General features: G+C 41.6%; 1 protein-coding gene across 1 annotated transcript in view; it reads left to right on the top strand.

Moving 5' to 3' along the window:
* Positions 1-23,546, top strand: part of ADAMTS12 (ADAM metallopeptidase with thrombospondin type 1 motif 12) — a 305,201-nt gene that overhangs the window by 213,750 nt on the left and 67,905 nt on the right. The window contains exons 14-16 of the mRNA XM_020290052.2: positions 5,580-5,700; positions 16,902-17,146; positions 18,602-18,740. Of these exons, the coding sequence (XP_020145641.2) occupies positions 5,580-5,700; positions 16,902-17,146; positions 18,602-18,740 (505 nt within the window). The remainder of the gene's footprint in view (positions 1-5,579; positions 5,701-16,901; positions 17,147-18,601; positions 18,741-23,546) is intronic.

The following is a 23,546-nucleotide window of genomic DNA, read 5'->3' as shown; positions in this document are numbered from 1 at the left end:
AAGTTAGAATCAGACTCTAAAATTGAAAGAGCTCAGGCAAAATTCTCTTTTAAACCAACTAATTATCATTGTGGTTACAAAGAGCCAAAAGTAATTAATATATTTTAGATTAGATAGATCTGTTTCCCAGAGAGGGAAGAGGGTCATTATTTAGATAATTCATCTGCACAGGAGCACAACAGGATGGAGAAAAAAAATAGATAATTCAGGTTAAAAATAGCCCCACCTCTGTCTAAAACAATGGTTCTCACTCCTAGCTACATATTAGAATCTCCTGGAGAGCCTTTAAAAAATCACTAACTGGGCTCTATCTTAGAGCTATGAATTCAGAATCTCTAGGATTTGGGGCCTGGGTGTTGATAGTTTAAAATCTCCCTAGGTGATTATTATATGTGGTTAGGGTTGAGGACTTTAGTCACAGAGAAATGAATGTGATGCTAAAATTATCTTTTAGACCTAAACAACTTGTATGTATATAGAAACAGCATCTTTAGCTTGTGGTGGAAAACAGGTGCTTTGAAGAAAATATAAGGGGTCTTGAGTACCCGTCTTGAGGCCAATCAAATGAGCCTAGCAGAATAACCCAGATTCTCTCAGCTTGCCATCCGCATTCTGGGAGCTAGTTAAGGCCTTTTAAAAGCTGTACCTGCCCACTTTCTGTCTATACCACACTGAGTTGAGTTTTTAACCTGAAAAATGGTATGAAATCAAATATACTTAATATCCCAGATACAATTTGTCTTCCAGGATCCAGACCGTAGGGAGTTTCAGTCTCCGTGTATATTTGTTAGTTTTATTTGTTAGTCTCCTGATTCATTTACTACAGTTTTTTCCTAAGGGAACTGAACATGTATTGTTATCAAAAGATAAGCTTTTGGGAAAAAAAATGTATGCGGTGTTTGTCTAATCTGCTTGCTTTGTGGAGATGAAAATACATTTTCTTATGTTCATGTCTATTTTGCCTATTTTGAAATTATGTTATTTTCCAACATTTTAGTATGTTAGAGTTACAGATTATATTGCCAAGTAAATTATTGAACCCTGATTAGAAATGAATTTGTTCTGGGAGGTAACTATCTGTTCCCCCCTCCCCCACCCCACCCCACCCCACCCCCGCCAATATTTTTTAACCAGTACTGGCCTCTCCTAAGCTTGTTTATGAAATATATAGATTGAAACTTTGACTTTTCAGGATATCTACCATTTTTAATCACAAGTGTAACATAGAGTAAGCTTTTAAATTTAAGAGCAGATTCCCCACTCCCATCCTCATCCCCTTCTGGCTCTGAAATCTCACTCCCATATCTACTGTCTTAGGCTGCCACTAACCTTCCAGCTCTTTCCTGTTTCCCCTGGTAACCAATTCTTTGATGTCAGCTTTTCTCTGGGTCAGCATAGCCTTGGGTTCATTTCTTTTCCAAGCAGCCCAGATGCCCTGGTCTATCTTAGCAACTTTCCCCTCTTAGCTTTTCACCGACCTCTTACCCCAGGGCCTGCTTCTGGATCAACCCACCACAACCCTTTTTTGGTCTTATGATCAGCCTACTTAAAAATCAAAATAAAAATTTCAAATTTCAAAAAATTTTAAAATAAAAATTCAACCTTGTGAATCTGTGCCCTTACAAAGGGCAGCTGACTCTTAAACTTACACGGCAGTCTTCCTGCTGTTCAAGTTAGCTTCCTCTCCCATTCGTCCCAGAAACTATTCTGAACCTTCTTTGCTCTTTCTCAAGGCCATTTTGGCCATCTCGGTCATGTGGTAAACACCCCTAAGTTGATTGCTTTGAGGCATACCTCTCTCTAGAATGCCAGATCTGATCTCCTGGCCCTAAAGGCCCAACAGCTACTGCAATCTTAACATTCTTAAATTAAAATTGTACCCCATTCTTATTCCAAGCTGTTCTCCTGTTGTGCTTCTTTTTGGAATGACACCTATTTAGATGTCTACACTATAAACCAGTAAGTTGTTCTTGGTTCCTTGTTAACTCTCCTGCTTCATTTAATTGGTCACTATACCACCATCACTCCACCTCCACCCCACCATCATCATCATCACCACCCCCAACCACCACTATCCCCACTATCCCCACCTCCATCACTACCTCCATCACCACCATCGTCACCATCACTAATACTCCCATCACCACCTCCACTGACACCATCACCACCACCATCATCATCACCATCACCACTACTGTCACCACCACTCCCACCATCACTATCCCCGCCATTACCACCACTATCATGAGCACCCCAACTAGCCACTCTCACCACCATTACTTTCCCCACCACTACCATCACTCCTACCATGTCCCCACTGTCACTATTCCCACCACCACCACCACTGCCACCACCATCACTACTCCTACCATTACCATCACCACAATCACCACCACCACTGCCACCATCTCCATCATTAATAATTATGATATCCTTTATATATATTGTTTCATTTAACTTGTATCTTTATTTAAAGACTAAATTCTCACCAATTACACTCCATTTCTCACAATGTCCTGCTGATTTTTCTTCTTACATTTCTTCTAAATTGATCCTTTGTTTCCTTCTCTTCATTACCGGTACCAGTGCCTGGGTTTAAACCTCATTATTTTTTGCCTAGACAACTATGATCCTCTACAACTGGTCTTCAGTGCAACAAATATACACTATGTGCCTAGAGGACATACCCTGCTCAGGCACCGAGGATGTCACAGTGGACACAAAACCCAGTGCCTGCCCTCAAGAAGCTTGGAGTCCTCTAGCCTCCTAGACTCCAGGCCTGCTTTCCCTATGGGGAATTCTCCACTTTGGCCTAAATATCTTTTGAAACATAATTTTGATGGTTACGTCCCTGCTCAGATTCCTTAGGTAGTTGTCTACAACATTCTACATTAAATCTAAGCTCCTTAACATGACACCCACAGCTCATTATGGTCCCTTCCTTTCATAGAATCAAGTCCTATTTCTTATCTGCCCCTATCAGGAAGCAGAAAGGTGACATGAGATTTTTGAATATGACTTTGGGAAACTACCTAGCCTCTCTGAACTAGTCTCCCCATCTCAAATTGGCAAAATAATACTATATTAGTTCCCTACATCTGCAGTAACAAATTACCACACACTGGGAGACTTAAAACACAAGAAATGTATTATCTTACAGTTCTGAAAGCTAGAAGTCTGAAATTAAATTGTCAGCAGGGCCATGTTCCCTCTAAGGACTTTAGGGGAGGGTCCTTCCTTGCCTCTTTTTGGCTTATGGTGGCTTGTAGACAATCACTGGCATTCCTGGACCATAGCTACATCATTCCAGTTTCTGCCTCCATCTTCACCTGGCCATCTTCCCGCTGTGTCTCTGCCTCCAAATCTCTCTCCTTATCAGGACACCAGTCTTTGGATTTAAGGCCACCCTAATTCAGTATGACCTCATCTTAAATTGACTACATCTACAAAGACCCTAATGAGGTCACATTCACAGGTGCCAGAGGTTAGGACTTCAACCTATCTTTTTTGGAGACCTAGTTCAATCCATAACAAGTACCTACCTTGAAAAGTTGTGTGTAAGGAAAGCCTTCTGCTCCTGTCCCATTCATTACATGGCAGCGTCATGTACCTGTTCTTTTTGGCTAAGCATAGCCCTGCCCCAACTGTCTTCACATTTAACATTTCATTGGCTAATAATGAACCAGGAATTTGCCCAGTTTCTCTACCTTTGCCAAGGACTTTAGAAAGAAATTATCACATTCCAGTTGGTATTTCAGTTCTTAATCACTTGACAGTTTGCCAAGTGAAACAATATTAACTCCTACATGAAAAAGAAAAACTGTGAAGAATACCTCTTACTTATTCACTCATGGAGGACTGACTACTTGGTGAAAGTCAGGGACCCAATTTCCCCAACTCATGCTCCAGGTAGCATACTCTTCTGCACAAATTCTTGGAGAGTCAGGAATTGGTGATACTATGGGAAATGAAAGTGATTTTTTTTTTCCTGAACACACTACCCAGTGGGGTGGCTGTCTGGCATCCTTGGAGTCGCAGCAGAGGAAAGCCATGCTGAAGTCATTGTCCACATGGGTAGCAGCAGCAGAGCCACCTCTGACTCTGCTGGGGGTAGAAGACCCTGATGTGGGCCCTGTTGCCAGAGCACATGTATGGAAAGAGGAGAGTGAAATCCTGTCTTTTCCCCTTGTGTTTTATATCCAAAAAGAATGACTGGTTTATGCCTTCATAGACCTTCTGTTATGTACTGAATGCAGTTTTTATTGTATTGCGCATAGCTGACAGGGAAACCAAATTGGGTGAGGTCTCTGCAAGAACCCCTTTAACATGCTGTGGGACAGCATACTGGGGACATGGCGTGTCTCCTTCCCCTGACTCTTGCCCCTCAGTTAAGCAGGCAGATATTGCCCTAGAAATAGGACCACCCATTCAGGAAGGAAGACTTGGGCTCCAGGTATTTGTTTTTCTGGCTTTCTTTCCTTTATTCTTCACATTTTTTTTTTTTAACTATTCCCCTCTTGGTAGAGATTTAAAAAAAAATACTTTAAAATTAATATGTCTTAGAGTAAGTTTCCCTGGCTTGTTCCAAATCAGCAAAGGAACGAAGGTCACTGGGAATGTGATTATGAAGGTCAGCGTATTAGAAAATGACCGAGCTTGACGTAAACGTATCACTTGTGAAGGGTGGCATGTTGGTGGCATGTTATGCATAACCACTGAAGGTGCATGTCCAGGGCGTGGCCTTTCTTTCCAGGGTGATCAACATAATTAAGTTTTGGTTTTTTAAAAATCTCTTGGCACTTTATGTTTTTTTCCCAACTGGGTCAAGTAGCACAGTCTTTGGACCTAGAAGCAATTAGAAACTGTTAACCTGAGGAATGGAGCTATTTTCTGTCATCAGGCATTCGTTCTATGTTAAGCTGGTTGAAGGTGTATTTAAAAGACTCAAACCCTTCTTCCTTTCAGTAAATTTGAGGTGGATTTGAAGATAGAAAGAAAATGGCCTTTGAAGATCAAAAAGAAAAAAAAAAAATCTACCAGGACATAATTCTTCTTCCTAAACAGGAAAGAAAATTATGACCAAAGGAATATAGTGTAGTTTTCCCTCATAGTAGTAGAAAAGCAAGCAGAGAAGAGAAAGTCAGATGTGTTTCATGACTTTCAATCTAAGTGTCGTGATTCTCTGGTACCTGTTGCTCCAGGACACCCCAAGTTTCACAGCTCCCCTTTTCCAGGCTGGGAGTGCATCTGAAAGAAACTTGCTGCTCTACCAACTTCGATTCTAAGACGTTGTCATAGTTAGAGGGTTGACACTGTGTTCAATGCTACCTCTGACTCGACAAATCGGAAACCTCACTGTTTGTACCACTGTCCTCCCTGAGGAAGTATTTCTTTTAACATTCGTGGATGCTTTGCTTATTGCTCTGGCTGCCACCAGGAGCAAGCATTTGTTCTTGTACCCTTGTTCCTCCCCGCCCACCCGGTCTTCTAGAGAACAAAGGGGGAAAGGAGATGTCACAGGTCCAGGCAGGGCTGGCGCCTCCTGCGTGGTCTTTCATCTTCACCTCTCCGCCCCGCAGATGGTCGGCTGTGACTACGAGATCGATTCCAACGCCACGGAGGACCGCTGCGGAGTGTGCCTTGGAGATGGCTCTGCCTGCCAGACCGTGAGAAAGATGTTTAAGCAGAAAGAAGGATCTGGTAATAAACGAGCAAATAAATAGAGTGGCAGGGGACTGAGAATCAGGGCAAGATACATGGTTGCTTCCTAGTTTTCGTTTTTTTAAAAGAGCTTGTGACTTTTCAAAGCATTCAAAATGGAATATCACCCTCACTTACAAAGGGGTAGGGGGTTCTTGGCAGTTTTAGGAAACTGGGCAAACTGAGCAAACACAGGAAGCATCACACTAACACAGAAATCTGAAATGGCCTCATGGCTGCACACGGGAACAGGTAGGTACAGGAGTGGAGGTCTAGGCACAGGCCTTACAAGAGGATCCAGGGCTAAAAGCCAAGGGCGATGGAACAAACCAAGAACTAGAGGGGAGAGGAGATCAAACGCTAGTTTAGAAGAGATCAAAATCTGGTTGAGAAGTCTGCAGATACCAGGGCAGGTTCTAAGTGAGGGCAGAGAAGCCAGTAATAGGTTTAAAGGCAAATGTACGGGGGTGCAACTTGAGGGCCCAAAGAGAGGTGAGACAGGCTTACTTCAGCTCGCTTTTATTCCCAGTTGCTCCCTGTAACTGGGTCCCACCCAGCGGTCCCCTATTACAGTCCAGGCAGCTCTTCCACCAGGCATTCCCCACTTTACCCACACTCTACTGTTCTTTCCCCATGGTTACTTTCCCCATGGTTATGACGTTTCTTCTCTGTGCAGCTTTGAGCTACTGATGATCCTCGGGGAGTGGAGAGTCCACCCTCTCCCCAAATCAGTTATGACCCCGTGCAGATTTGCCTTCAGTTAAAACAGTTCTCATGGTCTCTTGGCACTGGCAATGATTTATAGCTGGTGGGGTGTTGGGAGAAAGGCCAAGGTAGGCCTGGGGATGATGAAGACAACTATGAGTACCTTGGTTTGAGCTTCTCCAGCTATATCCTGAGACAAGAATTCAGCTGCAAATATTAATAATTTATTTGGGAGTCAGGGGATCCTGGGAAGCACTAGTAAGGCATTGGGGAAGTGAAACAGGGAAAGAAAGGTAACCAAGAAAGGGTGTTTCATTAAGCCAGTGACCATGACATGGGAGCCCACCCAGAACTTGCACATCTGAGTTTTCCCACCCGAGGGGTGAAGGAGTTGGGGTGAAATACGCCACCTCCCACCAGGCATGGGTTGAGGCTACTCCAGGGAGGTCAGGCTGTTAATTCTCTGGATTCCACAGAAACACAGACGCTAGGAGTATGGAGCCCCATGTGTGTGTGTGGTTGGGGGACAGCATCTGCTACTTAGGGGCGACACCCAGGACAGGAAGTGATAGCCACCTTCAGAGACAGTGGCGCCACCTTCAGATATTTGTTCTGGGTCCAGCAAAGCTATGCCTCTCTCCTAGACATGCTTACTACTCAGGATGAAGTTACCCAGGAGGAGCCTACGAGTATCAGGTGTGTTCTTCAATTGACTATATGACCTATTATTCCCTAGTAAACATAACTGTGGATAATCTAAATTTGTTTAATTTCCATCTTCATTTTTTTCATCTTTGACTATTGAATTTCTAAGGTTAAATTGTGAAATGTGATGCTTGTCCTACCCTTTAGAATTGTCATTGGAAAATGGTATATCATGTCCTTGATTGATAGCTTTACTGTGGATGCAAAATATCTTTTGAATTACTTATTAGGGATGTGAGTGATAACCCAGTGTGTCTTAAGTTTATGATTAAGCATGCTATGATAGACAATGTTTTTGTCAATCTTTTTTTTTTTTTTTTTTTTTTTTTGAGACAGAGTCTCGCTTTGTTGCCCAGGCTAGAGTGAGTGCCGTGGCGTCAGCCTAGCTCACAGCAACCTCAAACTCCTGGGCTCGAGTGATCCTTCTGCCTCAGCCTCCCGGGTAGCTGGGACTACAGGCATGCGCCACCATGCCCGGCTAATTTTTTATATATATATCAGTTGGCCAATTAATTTCTTTCTATTTATAGTAGAGACGGGGTCTCACTCTTGCTCAGGCTGGTTTCGAACTCCTGACCTTGAGCAATCCGCCCGCCTCGGCCTCCCAAGAGCTAGGATTACAGGCGTGAGCCACAGCGCCTGGCCTGTTTTTGTCAATCTTTACAAAGGTATTTTGTATATATTTCCATTATTTAGATGTAGCTTTATTTACTTGACTTACAAAAGAAGTCACACTTAAAATCATATTTCTGCATTCAACCTGTTTTATTTCTTTACCTGTGGGGGTTTCTATCTTTGGCCTTTGATAGGCTGTGCCTCTAGCATTATGACAACTCCTTTGAAAGCCAGAATTGTCACTTCTAGTCTCCTCCACTTAACCTTTTAATCCCTTAGGAAATCAAACTTTAGTTCTGGGTTCTTTTCTCTGTCCTGATCTCTTGGGAGTGAGAAAAAGAGATCACAAGTGTCTTAAGCCTCCCTCCCACCCCCACACCTGCCCCAGGAGTCTCAATACCTCTGGTCGCATGCCCACCACTGAGCATTCGACATCTCCCTGTGCCTTTATGTTTTCAGTTCCCTTCTCCCACTTGCTACCCAGAGGGCTTTGGTTGGCTCGTGGCACCCGGGGAGCTGTGTCTGCTTTAGACTGTTCATTCCCTGACAGGTTTCTCTAAGCTTCCAGGCACCGGCTCCTCCAGCACCCTGGAGAAACCCTCCCAGTGCTCACGATGGTCTGTGTTCTCCACACCCACAGGGCACTCTCCAGATCCCACCTTCACTTTGTGTTCAATAAATCCAGCTACACCATGAAGAGCCTGGCTACTACCATCCCACTGCACAAATGAGGCCAAGGACTGCTGTGAAAATTGTGAAATAGAGTTAGATCGGGTGGGGCTAGTCAATTAATGTAAGGGCCAAGGTCACAACAGGGAATTTAACTTCCTCTCCTTGAAGACACCCAATATATATAGTTCTCTATACTTATTTACGTGCTGTCTTGTGTTGATGCCTTATTTCTCCTTATGTTTTCATTCTTTTTTTCTAATGCAATTACAAACTGAGAGTGGAATTGTCTTTTAGGCTTTGTCTCCACTTTCCCCAACTCAAAATCACCAAATATAACCTGTATTCAATAAGGTATTCAATAAGCACGAATATAAATTTAAGTGAAAAAAGTTTTCCTTAAGATTGCATCCATGTTCCTTTGATAATAAAAGATACCAAATCATTACCTATGCTACAGTTATGCTGAGGGAGTATCTGAATCAGGCACTTTTCGCCTCTTGTCCTGCCTGTGGTTGAGCTGTGTTGTTGTAACTCTTCTGTAACAATCTCTTTTGGGTTTTGGTTGCTACCTGGTTGTCTCCCAAAGTCATAAATTGTAATTGTTGCCCTTGCAGTATGCATCCCAAAGCATTCTTTTCTCCCAGAACTGGGTGGCAGTGGTTGGCTCAAGGAATTCACATCGTAACTCCATCTCCCTGGCCAAGAGAGCACCCCTTTTGCCCTCAGGGGCCTGTAGCTTGAGGTGGCTCATAATACAGAGGATTATTCTCAGATGTCTTGCAGTGAGCTATGAGCTACCTGGAGGGAGGTGATTGTTGAGAGATGGCGTTGTTTTTCCAGCACTCTGCATCAAATCCCCACAACTTTCTTATCTTTGTTCATAACCTTTACCATGGAAGAACCTAGTGTCTCCCTTGTGAGAGAAGTAAGCAACCCAACCATCAGGCAATACCAGAAAACTACGCACTTGGGAAACAGGTGCAGACACGCACTCATGGCAGAATAATCCCCGTGACTAGGAAATCATGGGAATGAATGCGTGGTCAGCCACCCAGAAGAATTCAAAAATCCTGCAAATATTGCACAGCCAGGCTGACCCATGTCTTCTGTCTGTGTTCTTCTTTTCCTTTCATGCTTTCCATTGGCTCACGGCTCTTTCTAACAGAGTGGTTAAAAAAAAAAAGCATAAGAGAAAAAGTCTTTGTTAGGGATGCCCATGTTGGCAAGACCCAAATCCTCCTCCTCGTCTCTGAAGGAGTTGCTGCTGCTGTCTTTGGCTATGGAGGCATGAAATATTAGCCAAATCCTTTTTCTATTATTTTGTTAGTCCTTATAAGAAAGAGATAAGAGGAGGTAGAATTAAAATAGACTGGAAGGCAAGAGGCAAGACCCTGGTCTAGATGACCATTGACCTTGGTAAGTCACCCCTCTGAACCTCACCCCTTTCTGACCCTGAGTGAGGCTTTTTGTCTTCTCCCTCCCACTAGCCCCAGGGCTGATCATGTTTGTTGATATCTAAATATTGAAGCTGAGCAGAGTTTCCAGGAGAAAGTGTCTGTATCCATGGCTTCCTGTGGAAAGGAACTCTAGTAGATTTGATGCCATGTACCAGATAGCAACAACTGGCTTTTTAATTAGTGCCACACTTGGGAAACTCAAAGCCCACCTTCTTATAGACTCTCCATCATAGCTTCCATTTCCTCTCTTAGAGAAAGGGAAAATAATTGGCAATATGGACATCTGGAATTAGTAGAACTTGGGCCCAGAATATAGCATACTATATACAGACATCAAGAACTGTCTGGTTCATTCATTCATTCATAAACTATATTATCTGAGAAACATTCACTGAGCACCTATTTTGTGCTTGGCATGGGGCATAGAATAATGCATAAGACAGTGACTCTTCCCACAGCCTTCTCTGCCTTATGCCATCAGGGTGACAGCGGCAGGGCCCTGCTCTGACACTTGACCCTTAGGGAGAAATTAAATGAGGAGCTTGCTTCAGAAGGAAGTTGATGGGGTGTTAAGCTCTGCTTTTCCAAAGGCGCCTTGAAGTTGTTACTGAGAGCCTTGACCTTCATCCTGACTGCTTGTGGCCCATTCTTTGGCCTAGAACATTGACACTTTGTTGTGTAGTATCCTCTGCCTTGGTTTGTTTCCTGCTGCATTAACCTCCTGGAATCTGTGTTAATCCCCTAGCTTAAATATCAGCTAGCTGTTTTCTGACACTTTTTAGCATATCGGATGTAATCTGTTGACTTCTTAAAACTACTACCACTCTGGACTGCTCTCTGGCTTCTCTAGACTCTACTATTGCCAGGTCCTATGACCACTAAACTATCTCCTGGTCTTGCTCACGTTGGCCTGCTTTGCCTTGCTGCTGAGAACAGGAACTACATTCTCTGAACACCCTTGAACTCTTATATGGCTAACTGGGTTACTTAACCTACTGCCCAAACTACCAGCCTCAATTCCTACCTCCTTCATTTAATCATAACCAGAATGCACTCAGACTAGAATAATTACCATATAAAATTAATCTTTAATCATATGAGGGCCTGGACTAAGGAAGTTCACGTAGAGAGGACAAGAATCACACAAGAAAACATCTGAGAGAGAATCAGAGGTAAAACGTAGTACATAATGCCAACAGCAGACATGGCTTTCATAGCACCAAAGTACCCCTTGCTTGGAGGCTGCCCTATATCATGTTTTATAGGAAATCACAGGCTGGAGGGAGTGGAAGGAGTGATCGTACAACTCCACTTGACAGTTTCATATCAAGAGGGCTAAAATACCTCCAGGGTTTAGGGTTGCAACACTTTGTACCAGAAGCATTTAGGGACAGGGTGCCACCATCCATGTCTTTTTTCTCTTCTACATTTCCTTTCCACTGTCTGCTAGCAAGAGGGTTGGGGTCGTTCACAGTGTTTTATAAGATCCCAGTACCCTTACAAACTTCTTGTGAAATAATTGAGGCTGAAACTATAAATCTAGGGCAGGGAAGTTCACCTTCTCAAAAGATCTACCAGGAACATTTATTTTTATGCAGTTCTTCCTCACTCTGTGATTTGTGGGCCTGTTAAATACAGGTTTGTGCCTGAACCAGACATCTCTATGTCACTGCTCTCAAGCCAAGGATCAGAAGATGGATCAAGTTTTCCCAAGAGCTTCCTCATATAGGTCATGAGATCTTAACCTGCCACGAGCATTGTCTTGCTTGCCACAAACAGACACAGTAAATCTTTAAAAAGACAAGCTGGCTGTTGTAGATAAATTTCCAAGAGCTGATAGTATAACCTCTTTATGATCACATTTTTATAAGAAGTTATAAAAACTGGAGACCAAATATCCCTGTGAGGAAAGTCCTTTTTTGTAGACTGTAAAGAGCAGTTGGATAAAATGTGTGTTAACATTAATAATGCATAGCATCTCTTATGGAAGCATCTTCACAAAGTACTCTTTTAGCTTAAGGTGATCAAGACTGGGATAATGATGGGATAGTTTTCCACGTGGTCTCCTTAGGCCCAGAGACTTTTTCTTTGAGGTCAAGCTTATGTTTTCCCTCTTCTCCCCATACTGGTACAAATGGCTAATATTTACTCTGGAGAAGATGCAAGAAAAATAATTTTGCTAAATTAATATGTTCATCATTAGTACAGTTGACCATTGAACAACACGGGCTTGAACTTCATGGCTCCACTTACAGGAGGATTTTTTTCAATAAATGTATTGGAAAATTTTTTGGAGATTGTGACAATTTGAAAAAACTCACGGATAAACCGTGTAGCCTAGAAATATAAAAAATCAACAAAAAGTTAAGTATGTCATGAATGCATAAAATATTAATATATGTAGATACTAGCCTATTTTATCATCTACTACCATAAAGTATGCACAAATCTATTATAAAAAGTTAAAATGTATCAAAACTTATGCACTAAAACACTTGAAGACCATGCATGGCACCATTTGCAGTCAAAAGAAATGTAAACAAACCAAAGATGCAGTATTCAATTACAACTGCAGAAAATTGACTGTAGTACATACTCTACTGCTATAATAATTTTGGGTCCTGTTGCTATTGCCGTAAGCGCAAGTATTGTGAGGATCTGCTTAAAATGCTGTGTAATGTTAATCATCTCCATGCAACCAATCATTTGTCCGGTAAATTCCGTATCATAGTAAAATATGATCTCTCACAGTCCTCAAGTATTTTTCTTTGTGTTTATTGCAATACTGTAAACCTTGAATAACACTGTGGGATCCATAGGAAGTGCCACTAGTGATGCTGGAAGTGCTACCAAGAGGGAGAGAAAAGCCATGACATTACAAGAAAAAGTTGAATTGCTTGATGTGTACACTAGATTGTGGTCTGCAGCTGTGGTTGCCTGCTATTACAACATAAACAAATCCAGCATTTTTCTTTTAAAACAAAAAGAGAAGGAAACTCAGGAAGCCACAGCTGCAGCTATGCCAGCAGGTACAAAAACCTTGCACTTTTTGCAAAATACCATTTTTTTATCTTGTATTGGAAATGCAGGTTTTATGTGGGTGCAGGATTACTATAAGAAAGGCATACTCATAGACTCTAGGATGATTCAAGAAAAAACAAAGTCATATGACAACTTAAAGCAAAAGGAAGGTGAGGGATCTAAAGCTGGAGAATTTAATGCCAGCAAAGGATAGTTTGATAATTTTAGGAAGAGATTTAGCTTAAAAAGTGTCAAGATAACAGGAGAAGCAGCTTCTGCAACCAAAAGGCAGCAGATGAGTTCCCAGATGCCAGGGAGAGAATCATTAAGAAGAAAGAAGATCTGCCCAAACAGAATTTTTTGGTCACTGCTGTTTTTTGGGGGTTTTTTCCCCATTTGCCCCTTCTACCATGTGATGAACAGGTTTTGAATGCAGACAAAAGTGGCTGATTCTGGGAAAAAACACCACAAAAGACATTGATTAGTAAGGAAGAGAAGTGAGCACCAAGATTTAAGGGAGGAAGGAATAGGCCAACTCTACTGTTTTGTGCCAATGCAGTGAGGTTTATGATCAGGACTGCCCTTATCTATAAAGCTGCTAATCCCCAGGCCTTAAAGAGAAAAGATAAACACCAGCTGTCAATCTTTTAGCTGTACAACAAGAAGGCCTGGACAGCAAAAAACTTTTTTCTGGATTGGTTGTATCCATGCTTTATGTCTGAAGTCAGGAAGTCCTTGCTGATAAGGAACTACATTTTAAAATTCTTTTGATATTGGCCTTCTAGAACCCCACGAGTTCAGCACTGAAGGCATCAAAGTAGTCTGTTTCCCCCCAAACATGTCTCTAACTCAGCCTCTAGATCAGGGGTCATAAGGGCCTTTACGCATAGTATTCTATGGAAAGGATTGTCAGCACTATAAAAGAGAACCCGGATAGAGAGAACATCATAAAAGTCTAAAAGAATTACATCATCAAAGATGTCATCATTTTTATTTAAAAAGCCATGAAAGTTATCAAGTCTGAAACAATAAATTCCTCATGGAGAAAACTGTATCCAGATGTTGTACATGACTTCACAGGATTTACAACAAAAATAATCAAGGAAAACATGAAAAAGATTGTGGATATGGCAAAAAATGGTTGAGGGGTGAAGGGTTTCAAGATACAGATCTTGCCTCTCTTCCTCAGCTATGCCTGAGGTAGCAGCCATCTCTTACTCGGCATCATGGCCACATTCAGACCCCTCATGAAGCCTAAGATCACCAAAAAGAAGACCAAGGAGTTCATCCAGCACCAGTCAGACTGATATATCAAAGTTAAATACACCTGTCAGAAACCCAGAAGTATTAACAATAGGGTTCTACTTAAAGTTCGTTGAGATATTATACCATGGAGTTCTATTCAGCCATGAAAAACAATGGTGATCTAGCACCTCTTGTATTATCCTGGATAGAGCTGGAACCCACTCTACTAAGTGAAGTATCCCAAGAATGGAAAAACAAGCACCAGATGTACTCACCATCAAATTGGTTTTAACTGATCAACACTTAAGTGCACATACAGTAATGACATTCATCGGGTGTCAGGCAGGTGGGAGGCGGAAGAGGGGATGAGTATATTCACACCTAAAGGGTGTGGTGTGCACCATCTAGGGGATGGGCATGCTTCAAGTTCTGACTCAGGTGGGGCAAAGGCAATATACATAATCTAAACATTTGTACTCCCATAATATACTGAAATAAAAAAAATAAACAAAACAAAACAGGGTTTGTAGAAGATCCAAAGGCAACAAGAAACCAAAGCACATGCTGCCCAGTGGCTTCTAGAAGTTCTTGGTCCACAGCATCAAGGGACCATTAAGTGCTGCTAGGTGCAACAAATCTTGCTGTACTGAGTTTGCTCTCAGTGTTTCCTCCCAGAGCTGCAAAGCATTGTGGAAAGAGCAGCCCAGCTGGCCATCAGAGTTACCCCTCCCAGTGCCAGGTTGTGCAGTGAAGAAAATGGATAGACAGCTCATGTGCACATTCCAGTCAACAGTGCTCTGATAGTAGTTAAGTTCTGGGGGAGTCAAAAGTTGTACTGAGATTTTCAACTGTGCAGGGGATTAGCATCCCTACCTCCGACGATGTTTAAGGGTCACTGTGTTTTGGAGCTATTCTTACCAATCTTTGTTCTATCTACAAACTATTCAGAAGCATAACTTACATTCACTGAAAGCTTTTATTTTACATTTACTGTGCTATGCTTCCCCTCTCAATCTGCCCATGATGAATATTTCTAATTTTGGATTTTGTCTCTTACGTGGAAGAATAATTTTGTTTGTTGTTTTTATCTAGCTTTTTAAAAATGTTTTTAAAGAAAGGAACAAGTTGGCAGGCACAATATTTAATGCCAGTTTGTTTTCCTGCATGAATTCTGCTATGAGAAGGCATACAACATCCTAAGTCAGAAAATGGCTGCAGATTGCAACACTCCATGGACATTTAAAAAATTGTGTTAGCCTCAATTACAGGTGACAAATATCTCCCCTGATGTATTATACATCAGTGGTTTTAATCAGTTGTTTTTGGCAAGTGTGTGAGAGCCAAATAGAATTTAATTACATACTACAAGGCTGACATTTTGGTTCCTCTGGATGGGAGATGCCAATTTGAAACATGAGCCTGAACTTGTGTATCCAGTTTCTGGGCAAATTATTCTGCTGGATGGGCCAGGGTTTGACTTCCAGGACCCTATAACTGTGGTGACAGAGGGAGATGGAGCAGTCAAGGCACTTTCAGGTGACAAGAGACAATGGTCTTGCTTGTCAGGCCACAAAACCTAGTATATATCCAGTGGGAAATGACCAGAATAATCAGGATCATAAAACTGTGTTCTGTATGAAAAGGGTCAAGGAACAAAGAAGGGTTAGCTCAGAGAAGAACAAAATTATTGAATCTTAGAGCCAAGAGAGACCGCAAACATCATCACTCAATCCCCTTCATTGTGCAGACAGGATTCAAACAAGTTAAATGAGGTGGTGGGAGTCCTAAAACTGATCTGTGGTAATGCAGAGACTAGAACACTAGTCTTCTGACCCCCCTGCCCAGGACTCCTTTCACGGTGACATCCCCACAGTCTGTGCTCTTTCCATTCTACGAGGTGAGGATTCTTACTAAGCATAAATAAGATGAATGAATGAAGTGCTTAGCACAGAGCCTGGCAAATGCTGGCAACCGCTGAGTGTTCATTCCTTTTGTCACCAGTGTGCCTCCTGCCATAACAGCCATTAAGCAAGGATAAGACTGTGGCTGGAGTTGATTATCATTTTGAGATGTCTACATACACTTTTTCAGAAGGATGGATTATAATACATGAGAATAAATTATAAATTCATATTTCAACAAACCATAGAAGAAAAAATGAGAGGGAAAAAAAAACCCTTTCTAAGGAATACAATTGTCCAACAGTATAAAGGCTGTTCTCAGAGATGAGTGTCTCATCACAGGCTGTATTCAAGAGAGGCAGGTGGCAATCAACCCGAGTTTTCCTCCAGGATTTTCATAATGAATAGAAGCTAGGATAAAATTACTTCTAAGAGTCTGTCTTTAACCTGCGAGAAAGGAGGAAGAGTAAAAGTACATAATGTACCCTATGTGATTTTTAGTAAGACTAACCTAATAGCAGCAACAAATAGGGGATCAGAAGTTCTAGCAGGGGGCTAGCTAGGAGCTTTAGGATTTTGAACCATCAATGTAAATAAATGCTGAACCAACCATAAAAGCTTCAGAGTTCAATCTGCATGTATTTCACCTCTCCTCACAAAACTGTTCACATGCTGAGTCGTGAAGCTCCTGAGAATTTCTACTCTTGGCCAAGCTCTATTAAATTACCCATTATTAGCGTTTCTGCCAGTCCCAGGGTCCACCCAGCAAGGGCACTGAATGATGGGGATGCAGGAAGAGGGTGAGCAGTGGGCCAGAAACAGATCGTGTTCAGCTGAGAAGACAGAGTGTCTCTTTCATCGTCGTGTCTTCTCTCCTTAGGTTATGTTGACATCGCGCTCATTCCAAAAGGAGCCAGGGACATAAGGGTGATGGAAGTTGAGGAAGCTGGAAACTTCCTGGCCATCAGGAGTGAAGACCCTGAGAAATATTACCTCAATGGAGGATTTATTATCCAGTGGAATGGCAACTATAAGCTAGCAGGGACTGTCTTTCAGTATGACAGGAAAGGAGACCTGGAGAAGCTGATGGCCACAGGTCCTACCAATGAGTCCGTGTGGATCCAGGTAAGTGAAGGGGAAGAAACTTCTGGCATGTGCACTAGCTAGGATCTTTCTCCCTTCTTCTCCAGGGTGTTTACTAGGGTACGTTGAGTAAGAATCTTTAAAACTTCTTTTAGCAAGGAAACAGGGAGGGGAGCAAAAGAACAGTTTGTGCTTTTAATCCTTTTTTGCTAAAACCACCATTACAAAATGCCAGGGACTCTAAAACCACCCATGAGCTTCCAGGCTGATGTATTTGAGGGTGATTGTTCCTCAAGGATATTGTCAGTGTGAACCAGTTTCTGAGCTTCCCAGCAGCTACTAGTAACTGACTGTTAACTGATGAACTGAGGTGTTATCATGTGTTGTCCTCAGGCAAAGGGTTTGACTTTGGGAACCCCGTGACGGAAGCATGGGCGAGAATGCAGTGTGTGCTCTTCAAAGTCAGCAGGGACTTGTCTCTCCTGTTAGGCACAGAACTGTAGGGAAGGAGTGGGATGATTCTACCCATAGAGGCAAGGCAGTTGGGGGTGACAGATGGCCTACGAGAGTCAGATATAGCCACGTTTGAAAGTTACAGGGAGGTCATTTCCAAGCCAGAGATCAGAGTACTCACAGAAGCAGGAGACCAAGCTGGCAGCTATGCTCCATGAATGTCAGGAGCCCTCACGTCTGACCTGGCCACCGGGGAAAGGTTTTACATATGGGAACCCCCTAGTCCCAAGGAGCAACCGATCCGCTGCCTCTAAATTTGAAATGAATTCATTTTAAATGTGTAGCAGGTAGATTGTCTACAGGAGAGGAAAGTGAGGGGAAGGTCCCAAGAGTGACCCACCTTAGCTAAAACCCATGACCATTTTATCCCAGAAATAACTATGTGCTGAAGGAACTAACAGCCTAAGAGCTGGGGAAGGGCATGATAAGACAACACTACACATAACAAAAATTAACATTCATGGAGTGCTAACTCTGTGTCAGGCATTGGTCTAATTACTTTATATGTATTCACTCACTTCACTCTCACAGTAATTCTATCAGTAGGTAGTATTATTATCCTCACTTCGTATATGGGCAAAGGATGGCACTTACCTGTATTCACAAAGTTAGTGAGTACATAAGTGGGCAGGGTGACCCACCCGCCTATTGTTGGAAAGGACACTCTTTACCATTCCCTCAGAGTGGTCCCCATGTAATTAGCCCTCCTGTTTCCACGAACTGGAATTCCCTTAGGAATCCAGGCAAGAAAGAATGGAGAATAAAGAGACACAGATATCGAAGTGGAGATAGATATACAGGCATAAATATAGGTGTAGATGCAGAGAAGTAGACATAGACATAGATCCGTTTGATGGCATTTGTTCCAATGCATGCTCCCATAACCACTCTTAGATACTAGACATTGTGTGATGCTTTTACATGCCTGTGGTTTACGGTATGAAGTACGACAGAGTTTGATGTGACCTCTGTCTTGCCTTTCAGCTCCTTTTCCAGGTGACTAACCCTGGCATCAAGTACGAGTACACAGTCCGGAAAGATGGCCTTGACAATGATGTGGAGAAGCTAATGTACTTCTGGCAGTACGGCCGCTGGACAGAGTGCAGTGTGACCTGTGGCACGGGTGAGAAACAGCTGCTGTCACTGGGAATGCATGTCAGCTTCCACGCGGGCCGCAGGGGCCATCCGAGCCAGCGGTTTGTACTCAGTGCCCGTGGATCTGCAGAGTTCCACGGAAATGGAGAGGAGGCCCTGGGGCCTCAGTGGACAGTGAGTGCGCAGGGGCGTGGTTTAAAGGTAAAAGCAGTCTTCCTTTTGTGAGCTTTATGTACCTGCCCTCATGAAAGGTTTTGTTTTAAGAAAGGGTTACATGTCAAAAAGTCTTAAAAACAAAAAGGCTTAAAAAACTCTTCTCTGATTAAGGACCCGAGGGCTACAAAAGTGGAAAAACCTGCACAAATATATCCTATAAATCATGGTCAAATCCGAACCACAACCAGCTCTTCTGATTCCTAGCCCAGGGTTCTTTCTCTATCTCCGATTTATCAATTTTTTATATCTGCTGGGAGAGTTTAGTCTTGTCTCACAAAATCAAGCATTGGAAAGATGCACTCGCTGCCAAGTGTCAGTCAGGATGGGATAGACTTTGCTACCAGAACAAAGAAGTGGAAAGCCTAGTAATTTAGTAATTCAACACAATGAAGGTTGATTTTTAACCCATCTCTGTATGTCTGAAGGAGGTTGGAAGGCCTGCTTCATCGTCTAGCTAAGACTTCTGAAATGCGTGGCTTCCAATTGGCCTCATAAGGAAAGCGAGATGAAAGAGGCAGACTGGCTCTGTTGACAGCCTTGGCCTGGAAGTGACAAATCGCTTCCGCGTACATCTCACCGGTTAACCTCAGTCACGTGAGCACAGCCTAACTGCAAAGGGAGGCTGGGAAATATGGAGGTGTGTGTGGACATTTGGGAAGCGCAGACTCCCTCTGCCGCCGGCTAAATGAATTTTCCCAAGGCCTGTGAAGGTACAGGTTAGGACCTGCTGGGTATGTGGGCTCTGTCACTCATTTAGGGGGATTTAATAAAAGCCTCTGCCTCTGTTTCTCCTTTTGAATCAAGTCTAAGTCTGTTTTGGAACTTTTTGCTTCTTGCCTGTAACTACTGCCTATAAAACTAGGGCAGCTACGGGGTGAAGTGCCAGAACTGGTGATGTAGCAAAGGGAATAGCAGTGAAGCAGTGAGTGGGCTAGAAGACCACGGTCTACTCTTCCAGGTGCTTCCCTCTCACATGCCTGGTCTCTGCACCCCCTGTTCACTGGCTTCCTCACCCCCAGGAAGTAGTCGTCTAGAAGTTGCGTCATGCACTGTCAACCTTACAAACAATTTTTGTATTATTAACTTCTTTCTTTCCTCACTTCAGCACAGAAGGCCAGGGTTACCTTCTAGAATTTATAAGAATAAAATGTTCTTTTTAAAACATGTGCAATTTTGAGATGCTAAACCTCTGGAAATTTATCTAGGTGGAAGGTGCAGTCTGTGGCAGCAGCCATAGCGGTGTTGGCGGGAGAGCCAGGCCTGCAATTCCCAGGGCTGCCTCTGGCATTTCCAAGTGTACCGTCCACTGTTGCTTGGGGAAGTGGACTAGACTTGCAATTAAGCAAAGGCAATTTAGGCAGTTAAAATTAGTGGGTGAACAAACTTTCCCTAAGGAGCAGTGGAATGAAAATGAAGTCACCGTGACCGTAGTTACAAATACTTTTGTCAATTTATCATCTTCTGTGTTCTCATCTTTCAATGAAGTGTGAGTTTAAGCTCTAAGCTTCAATCATCTGTCCCAGGACACCACGGAGTGAAAGTGAGCCGCCACTGACCAGGCAGGGACTCCCAGAAACAGGAGAACATCCTCCACCCTCTTCTATTTCAAGACAGGATGAGCTCTTTGCATTACACGCACTATATTTCAGAGCATCAGGAATCCAGAGATAAGTGGCTGATTTGTGTGGTGGTCATAAAAACACAGCTGAAGTTAGCTAGGAAATTGAACATTCTTGCCAGATAGGAATCAGACATTTCATTTTGTTGCAGCCTGAGCCTTCAGCAGCACCTCTACCTGGGTAAATGTCATTCTGATTATTAAGCCTTAATGGGAATGATCAAAGTGCTTACATGCTCACCTGAACTTCAGCCGCACTGCCTATTTGAGTGATGCAGAGTTTTCTTGCTCTGGCAAAGAAAGATAGCATATCTACCTAAATACTCTCAAACACAGAGGACGAGATTGCTAATATTCACACAGGACACACATTGCTCAACATAAAGATGAAAGACTGCCTAAAACACTGAATCATTCAGTGATGGATTTTTATTTTCTTTAAGTTGAAACTTTTTATGTTGTAAAAACAAGTTAAACACATTACTAAACAAATAAAAAATAAAGTTATCACCCTAACACACGTACTTTTGCTGCTTTGCTTTAATTCCTTTCAATGTTTTTTCCTTCCATCTAAACATAGATGTATATAATTGTATGCATATGGGTGTATTGATGTACACATACACACATACGTCTTCATTTATCATAACAAGGATAGTTTTTCATGTGTTATACAGTCTTTGTAACTATGTTTTCTTAAGGAGGCATTTTTTTCTCTGGAGAGACATTTCCTTAGCCAATGCCTTATTGCCATTCTTCTGATGAGCATCTTTGGACCCACGTAAAAAATGATATCCTTAGTTTTAATTTCTATGTGGAATTTCCAAGGTAGAAGAATATAAATATGATGATAATGTTAAGGAATTTATTATGAAATTGATTTCCATAGTAAAAGGGTTACAAATAGGTAGTAACATTTTATTTTTTAAATTGTTGTATTATTTTAGTTTTACACTTTTTTACTGGGAAACATTTTAAACATACCAGCAAAACAGAGAATGTAGTAACAAACTCTGAACCCAACTCCACTTACTTTGCTTTCCACCCAGAGTTAACTAGGGTCATGAAACCAGTGTTTGTTACTCTCCTGTTTATTGTTAAGTACTTTTATTATACATGTGAGTAGCCATATTATACACTATTGATTGTTAGGCATTTAAGCTTTCTATAAATAGTATGGTAGTCAATGTCTCATTCTTTATCTTGCTTTGTTTTTACTCAACATTAGGCTTTTGAGATAAATACACACTAATCAAAGGAGTGCTAATATATTCATTGTAAGGGTTTCATATTATGTCATTTAGATATCACAATTTATTTATACATTCTACTATTTTACAATAGGTTTCTGCAATGACAGCGGTCCCCAACCTTTTGGGCACCAGGTACTGTTTTACTCAAAGACAAATTTTTGCATGGACTGCAGGCAGGGGGGTGGTTTGGGGAGATGACTCAGGTTCATTACATTTATTGTGCACTTTATTTCTATCATTTCATTGTAATATACAGTGAAATAATTATACAATTTGCCATAAGTTGGTTACCCCTGCTGTAATGAACACCTTGTAATTATTGCCTTATTACCTCAATATTTGAGCTTCTTTAATATGTATGCCTAGAAATGAAATTCTTGGACCATACAGTCTGTGCATATTATAGGAGTAAATCAGTGAACTCATTGGGGTGCCACAGAATATTTGAAATTTTCCAGGCAAACAGAGAAATTTTAAAGGCAAACAGGTATACTTAACATCTCTTGGAGGACGTCATGTGAACTATTAGCTCAAGGTAGTTCAAGGTTAGATCACACTATATTCCTTTCAATGACATCCTATCTTTATGAAACTGTTTATTCAGTGGTTGCTGTTATTAAAAAATCAAGTACCACTTGAAAATCTATGTGAAACAGGAAATATGGTATCCAGTCTCATTCCAAGATTTAAAAAGTTGTGTAGTATCCAAGATACTACATGTGTGCATCCAAGATGCACACATCTTATTAGTATTAATAAGTTAATTTAAAATGAAACAAATAGTATTTTGTCTTTTCATTTATGTGTATTTTTTTTTTCAGATCACTACTGAGTTGTTAGGCCATAAATACTTATTAGGTTGGGACCTAACTATTTAATGAATGGAACTTTTAAATGTTTTATTTGGCCTGAAGGCATTATGAAAAATTACTGAGACACTAAGAGCACTGTGAACTGAGAAAGTTAGAAGTCTCTGTTCTAGTGTTTGGCTTGTCTTTTAAATTTTGTTTATGTTGTCTTATTTACATGAAGCAGAGCTCATGTTAAGCAGAAATGTTAGATTTTGATATAATCAATTTAATCGCTTTTCCCTTTATTGTTTATGCTCTTAGTATCTTAACTAAAACTACTTTTCTATCTCGAAGTCATAAAGATATGACCCTATATTTTCTTCTAAAAGTTTTAAAATTTTGACCCTCACATAAGGAGTTTAACCCACATAAATTTACTTTTGTGTGTGGTATAGAGAGATAATTTCCTTATGAATGAGATCAATTATTTCAACCACATTTATAGAATAGGATATTCCTTTCTCATTATCATTTTTTAAGCTATTATTTTGATATCTTCTTATTTTTAAAAAATCACTGAAAATATGACAAAACTAATGTGGATGGCTGTGCTTGAACTGGACAATATCTATATAAAGGAAACGGTGAAACCCCTATACAGTATTTAGAAACAAATGGTCTCATCCCACCCCAGCTATGTACTCAGATTAAATGTGTGCATATCCTAGTAGCTGGAACTTTTGTTTCTAGCTTCTTATTCCCCTTGGCTGCTTTTCAATTGGATTTCCTTGAGCAGGTTCCAGGCTTGTCACCACAGCCAGGGTTTGTTAATGGTCACCACTGGTCCTACGTTAAACAGGAGATCAAGGCTAACTCACCTGCCTTTCTGGCTGATCACAGCGATGCTCTCCGTGGCCACTTATCATTTGGGCTCCTTTGGGCGTGTGCTCCTTTTG

This window comes from Microcebus murinus, chromosome 11, assembly GCF_040939455.1.
Source record: "Microcebus murinus isolate Inina chromosome 11, M.murinus_Inina_mat1.0, whole genome shotgun sequence".
Taxonomy (NCBI): Eukaryota; Metazoa; Chordata; class Mammalia; order Primates; family Cheirogaleidae; genus Microcebus; species Microcebus murinus.
The sequence above is the reverse complement of the archived record's forward strand: the minus strand, read 5'-3'. Positions and strand labels throughout refer to the sequence as shown.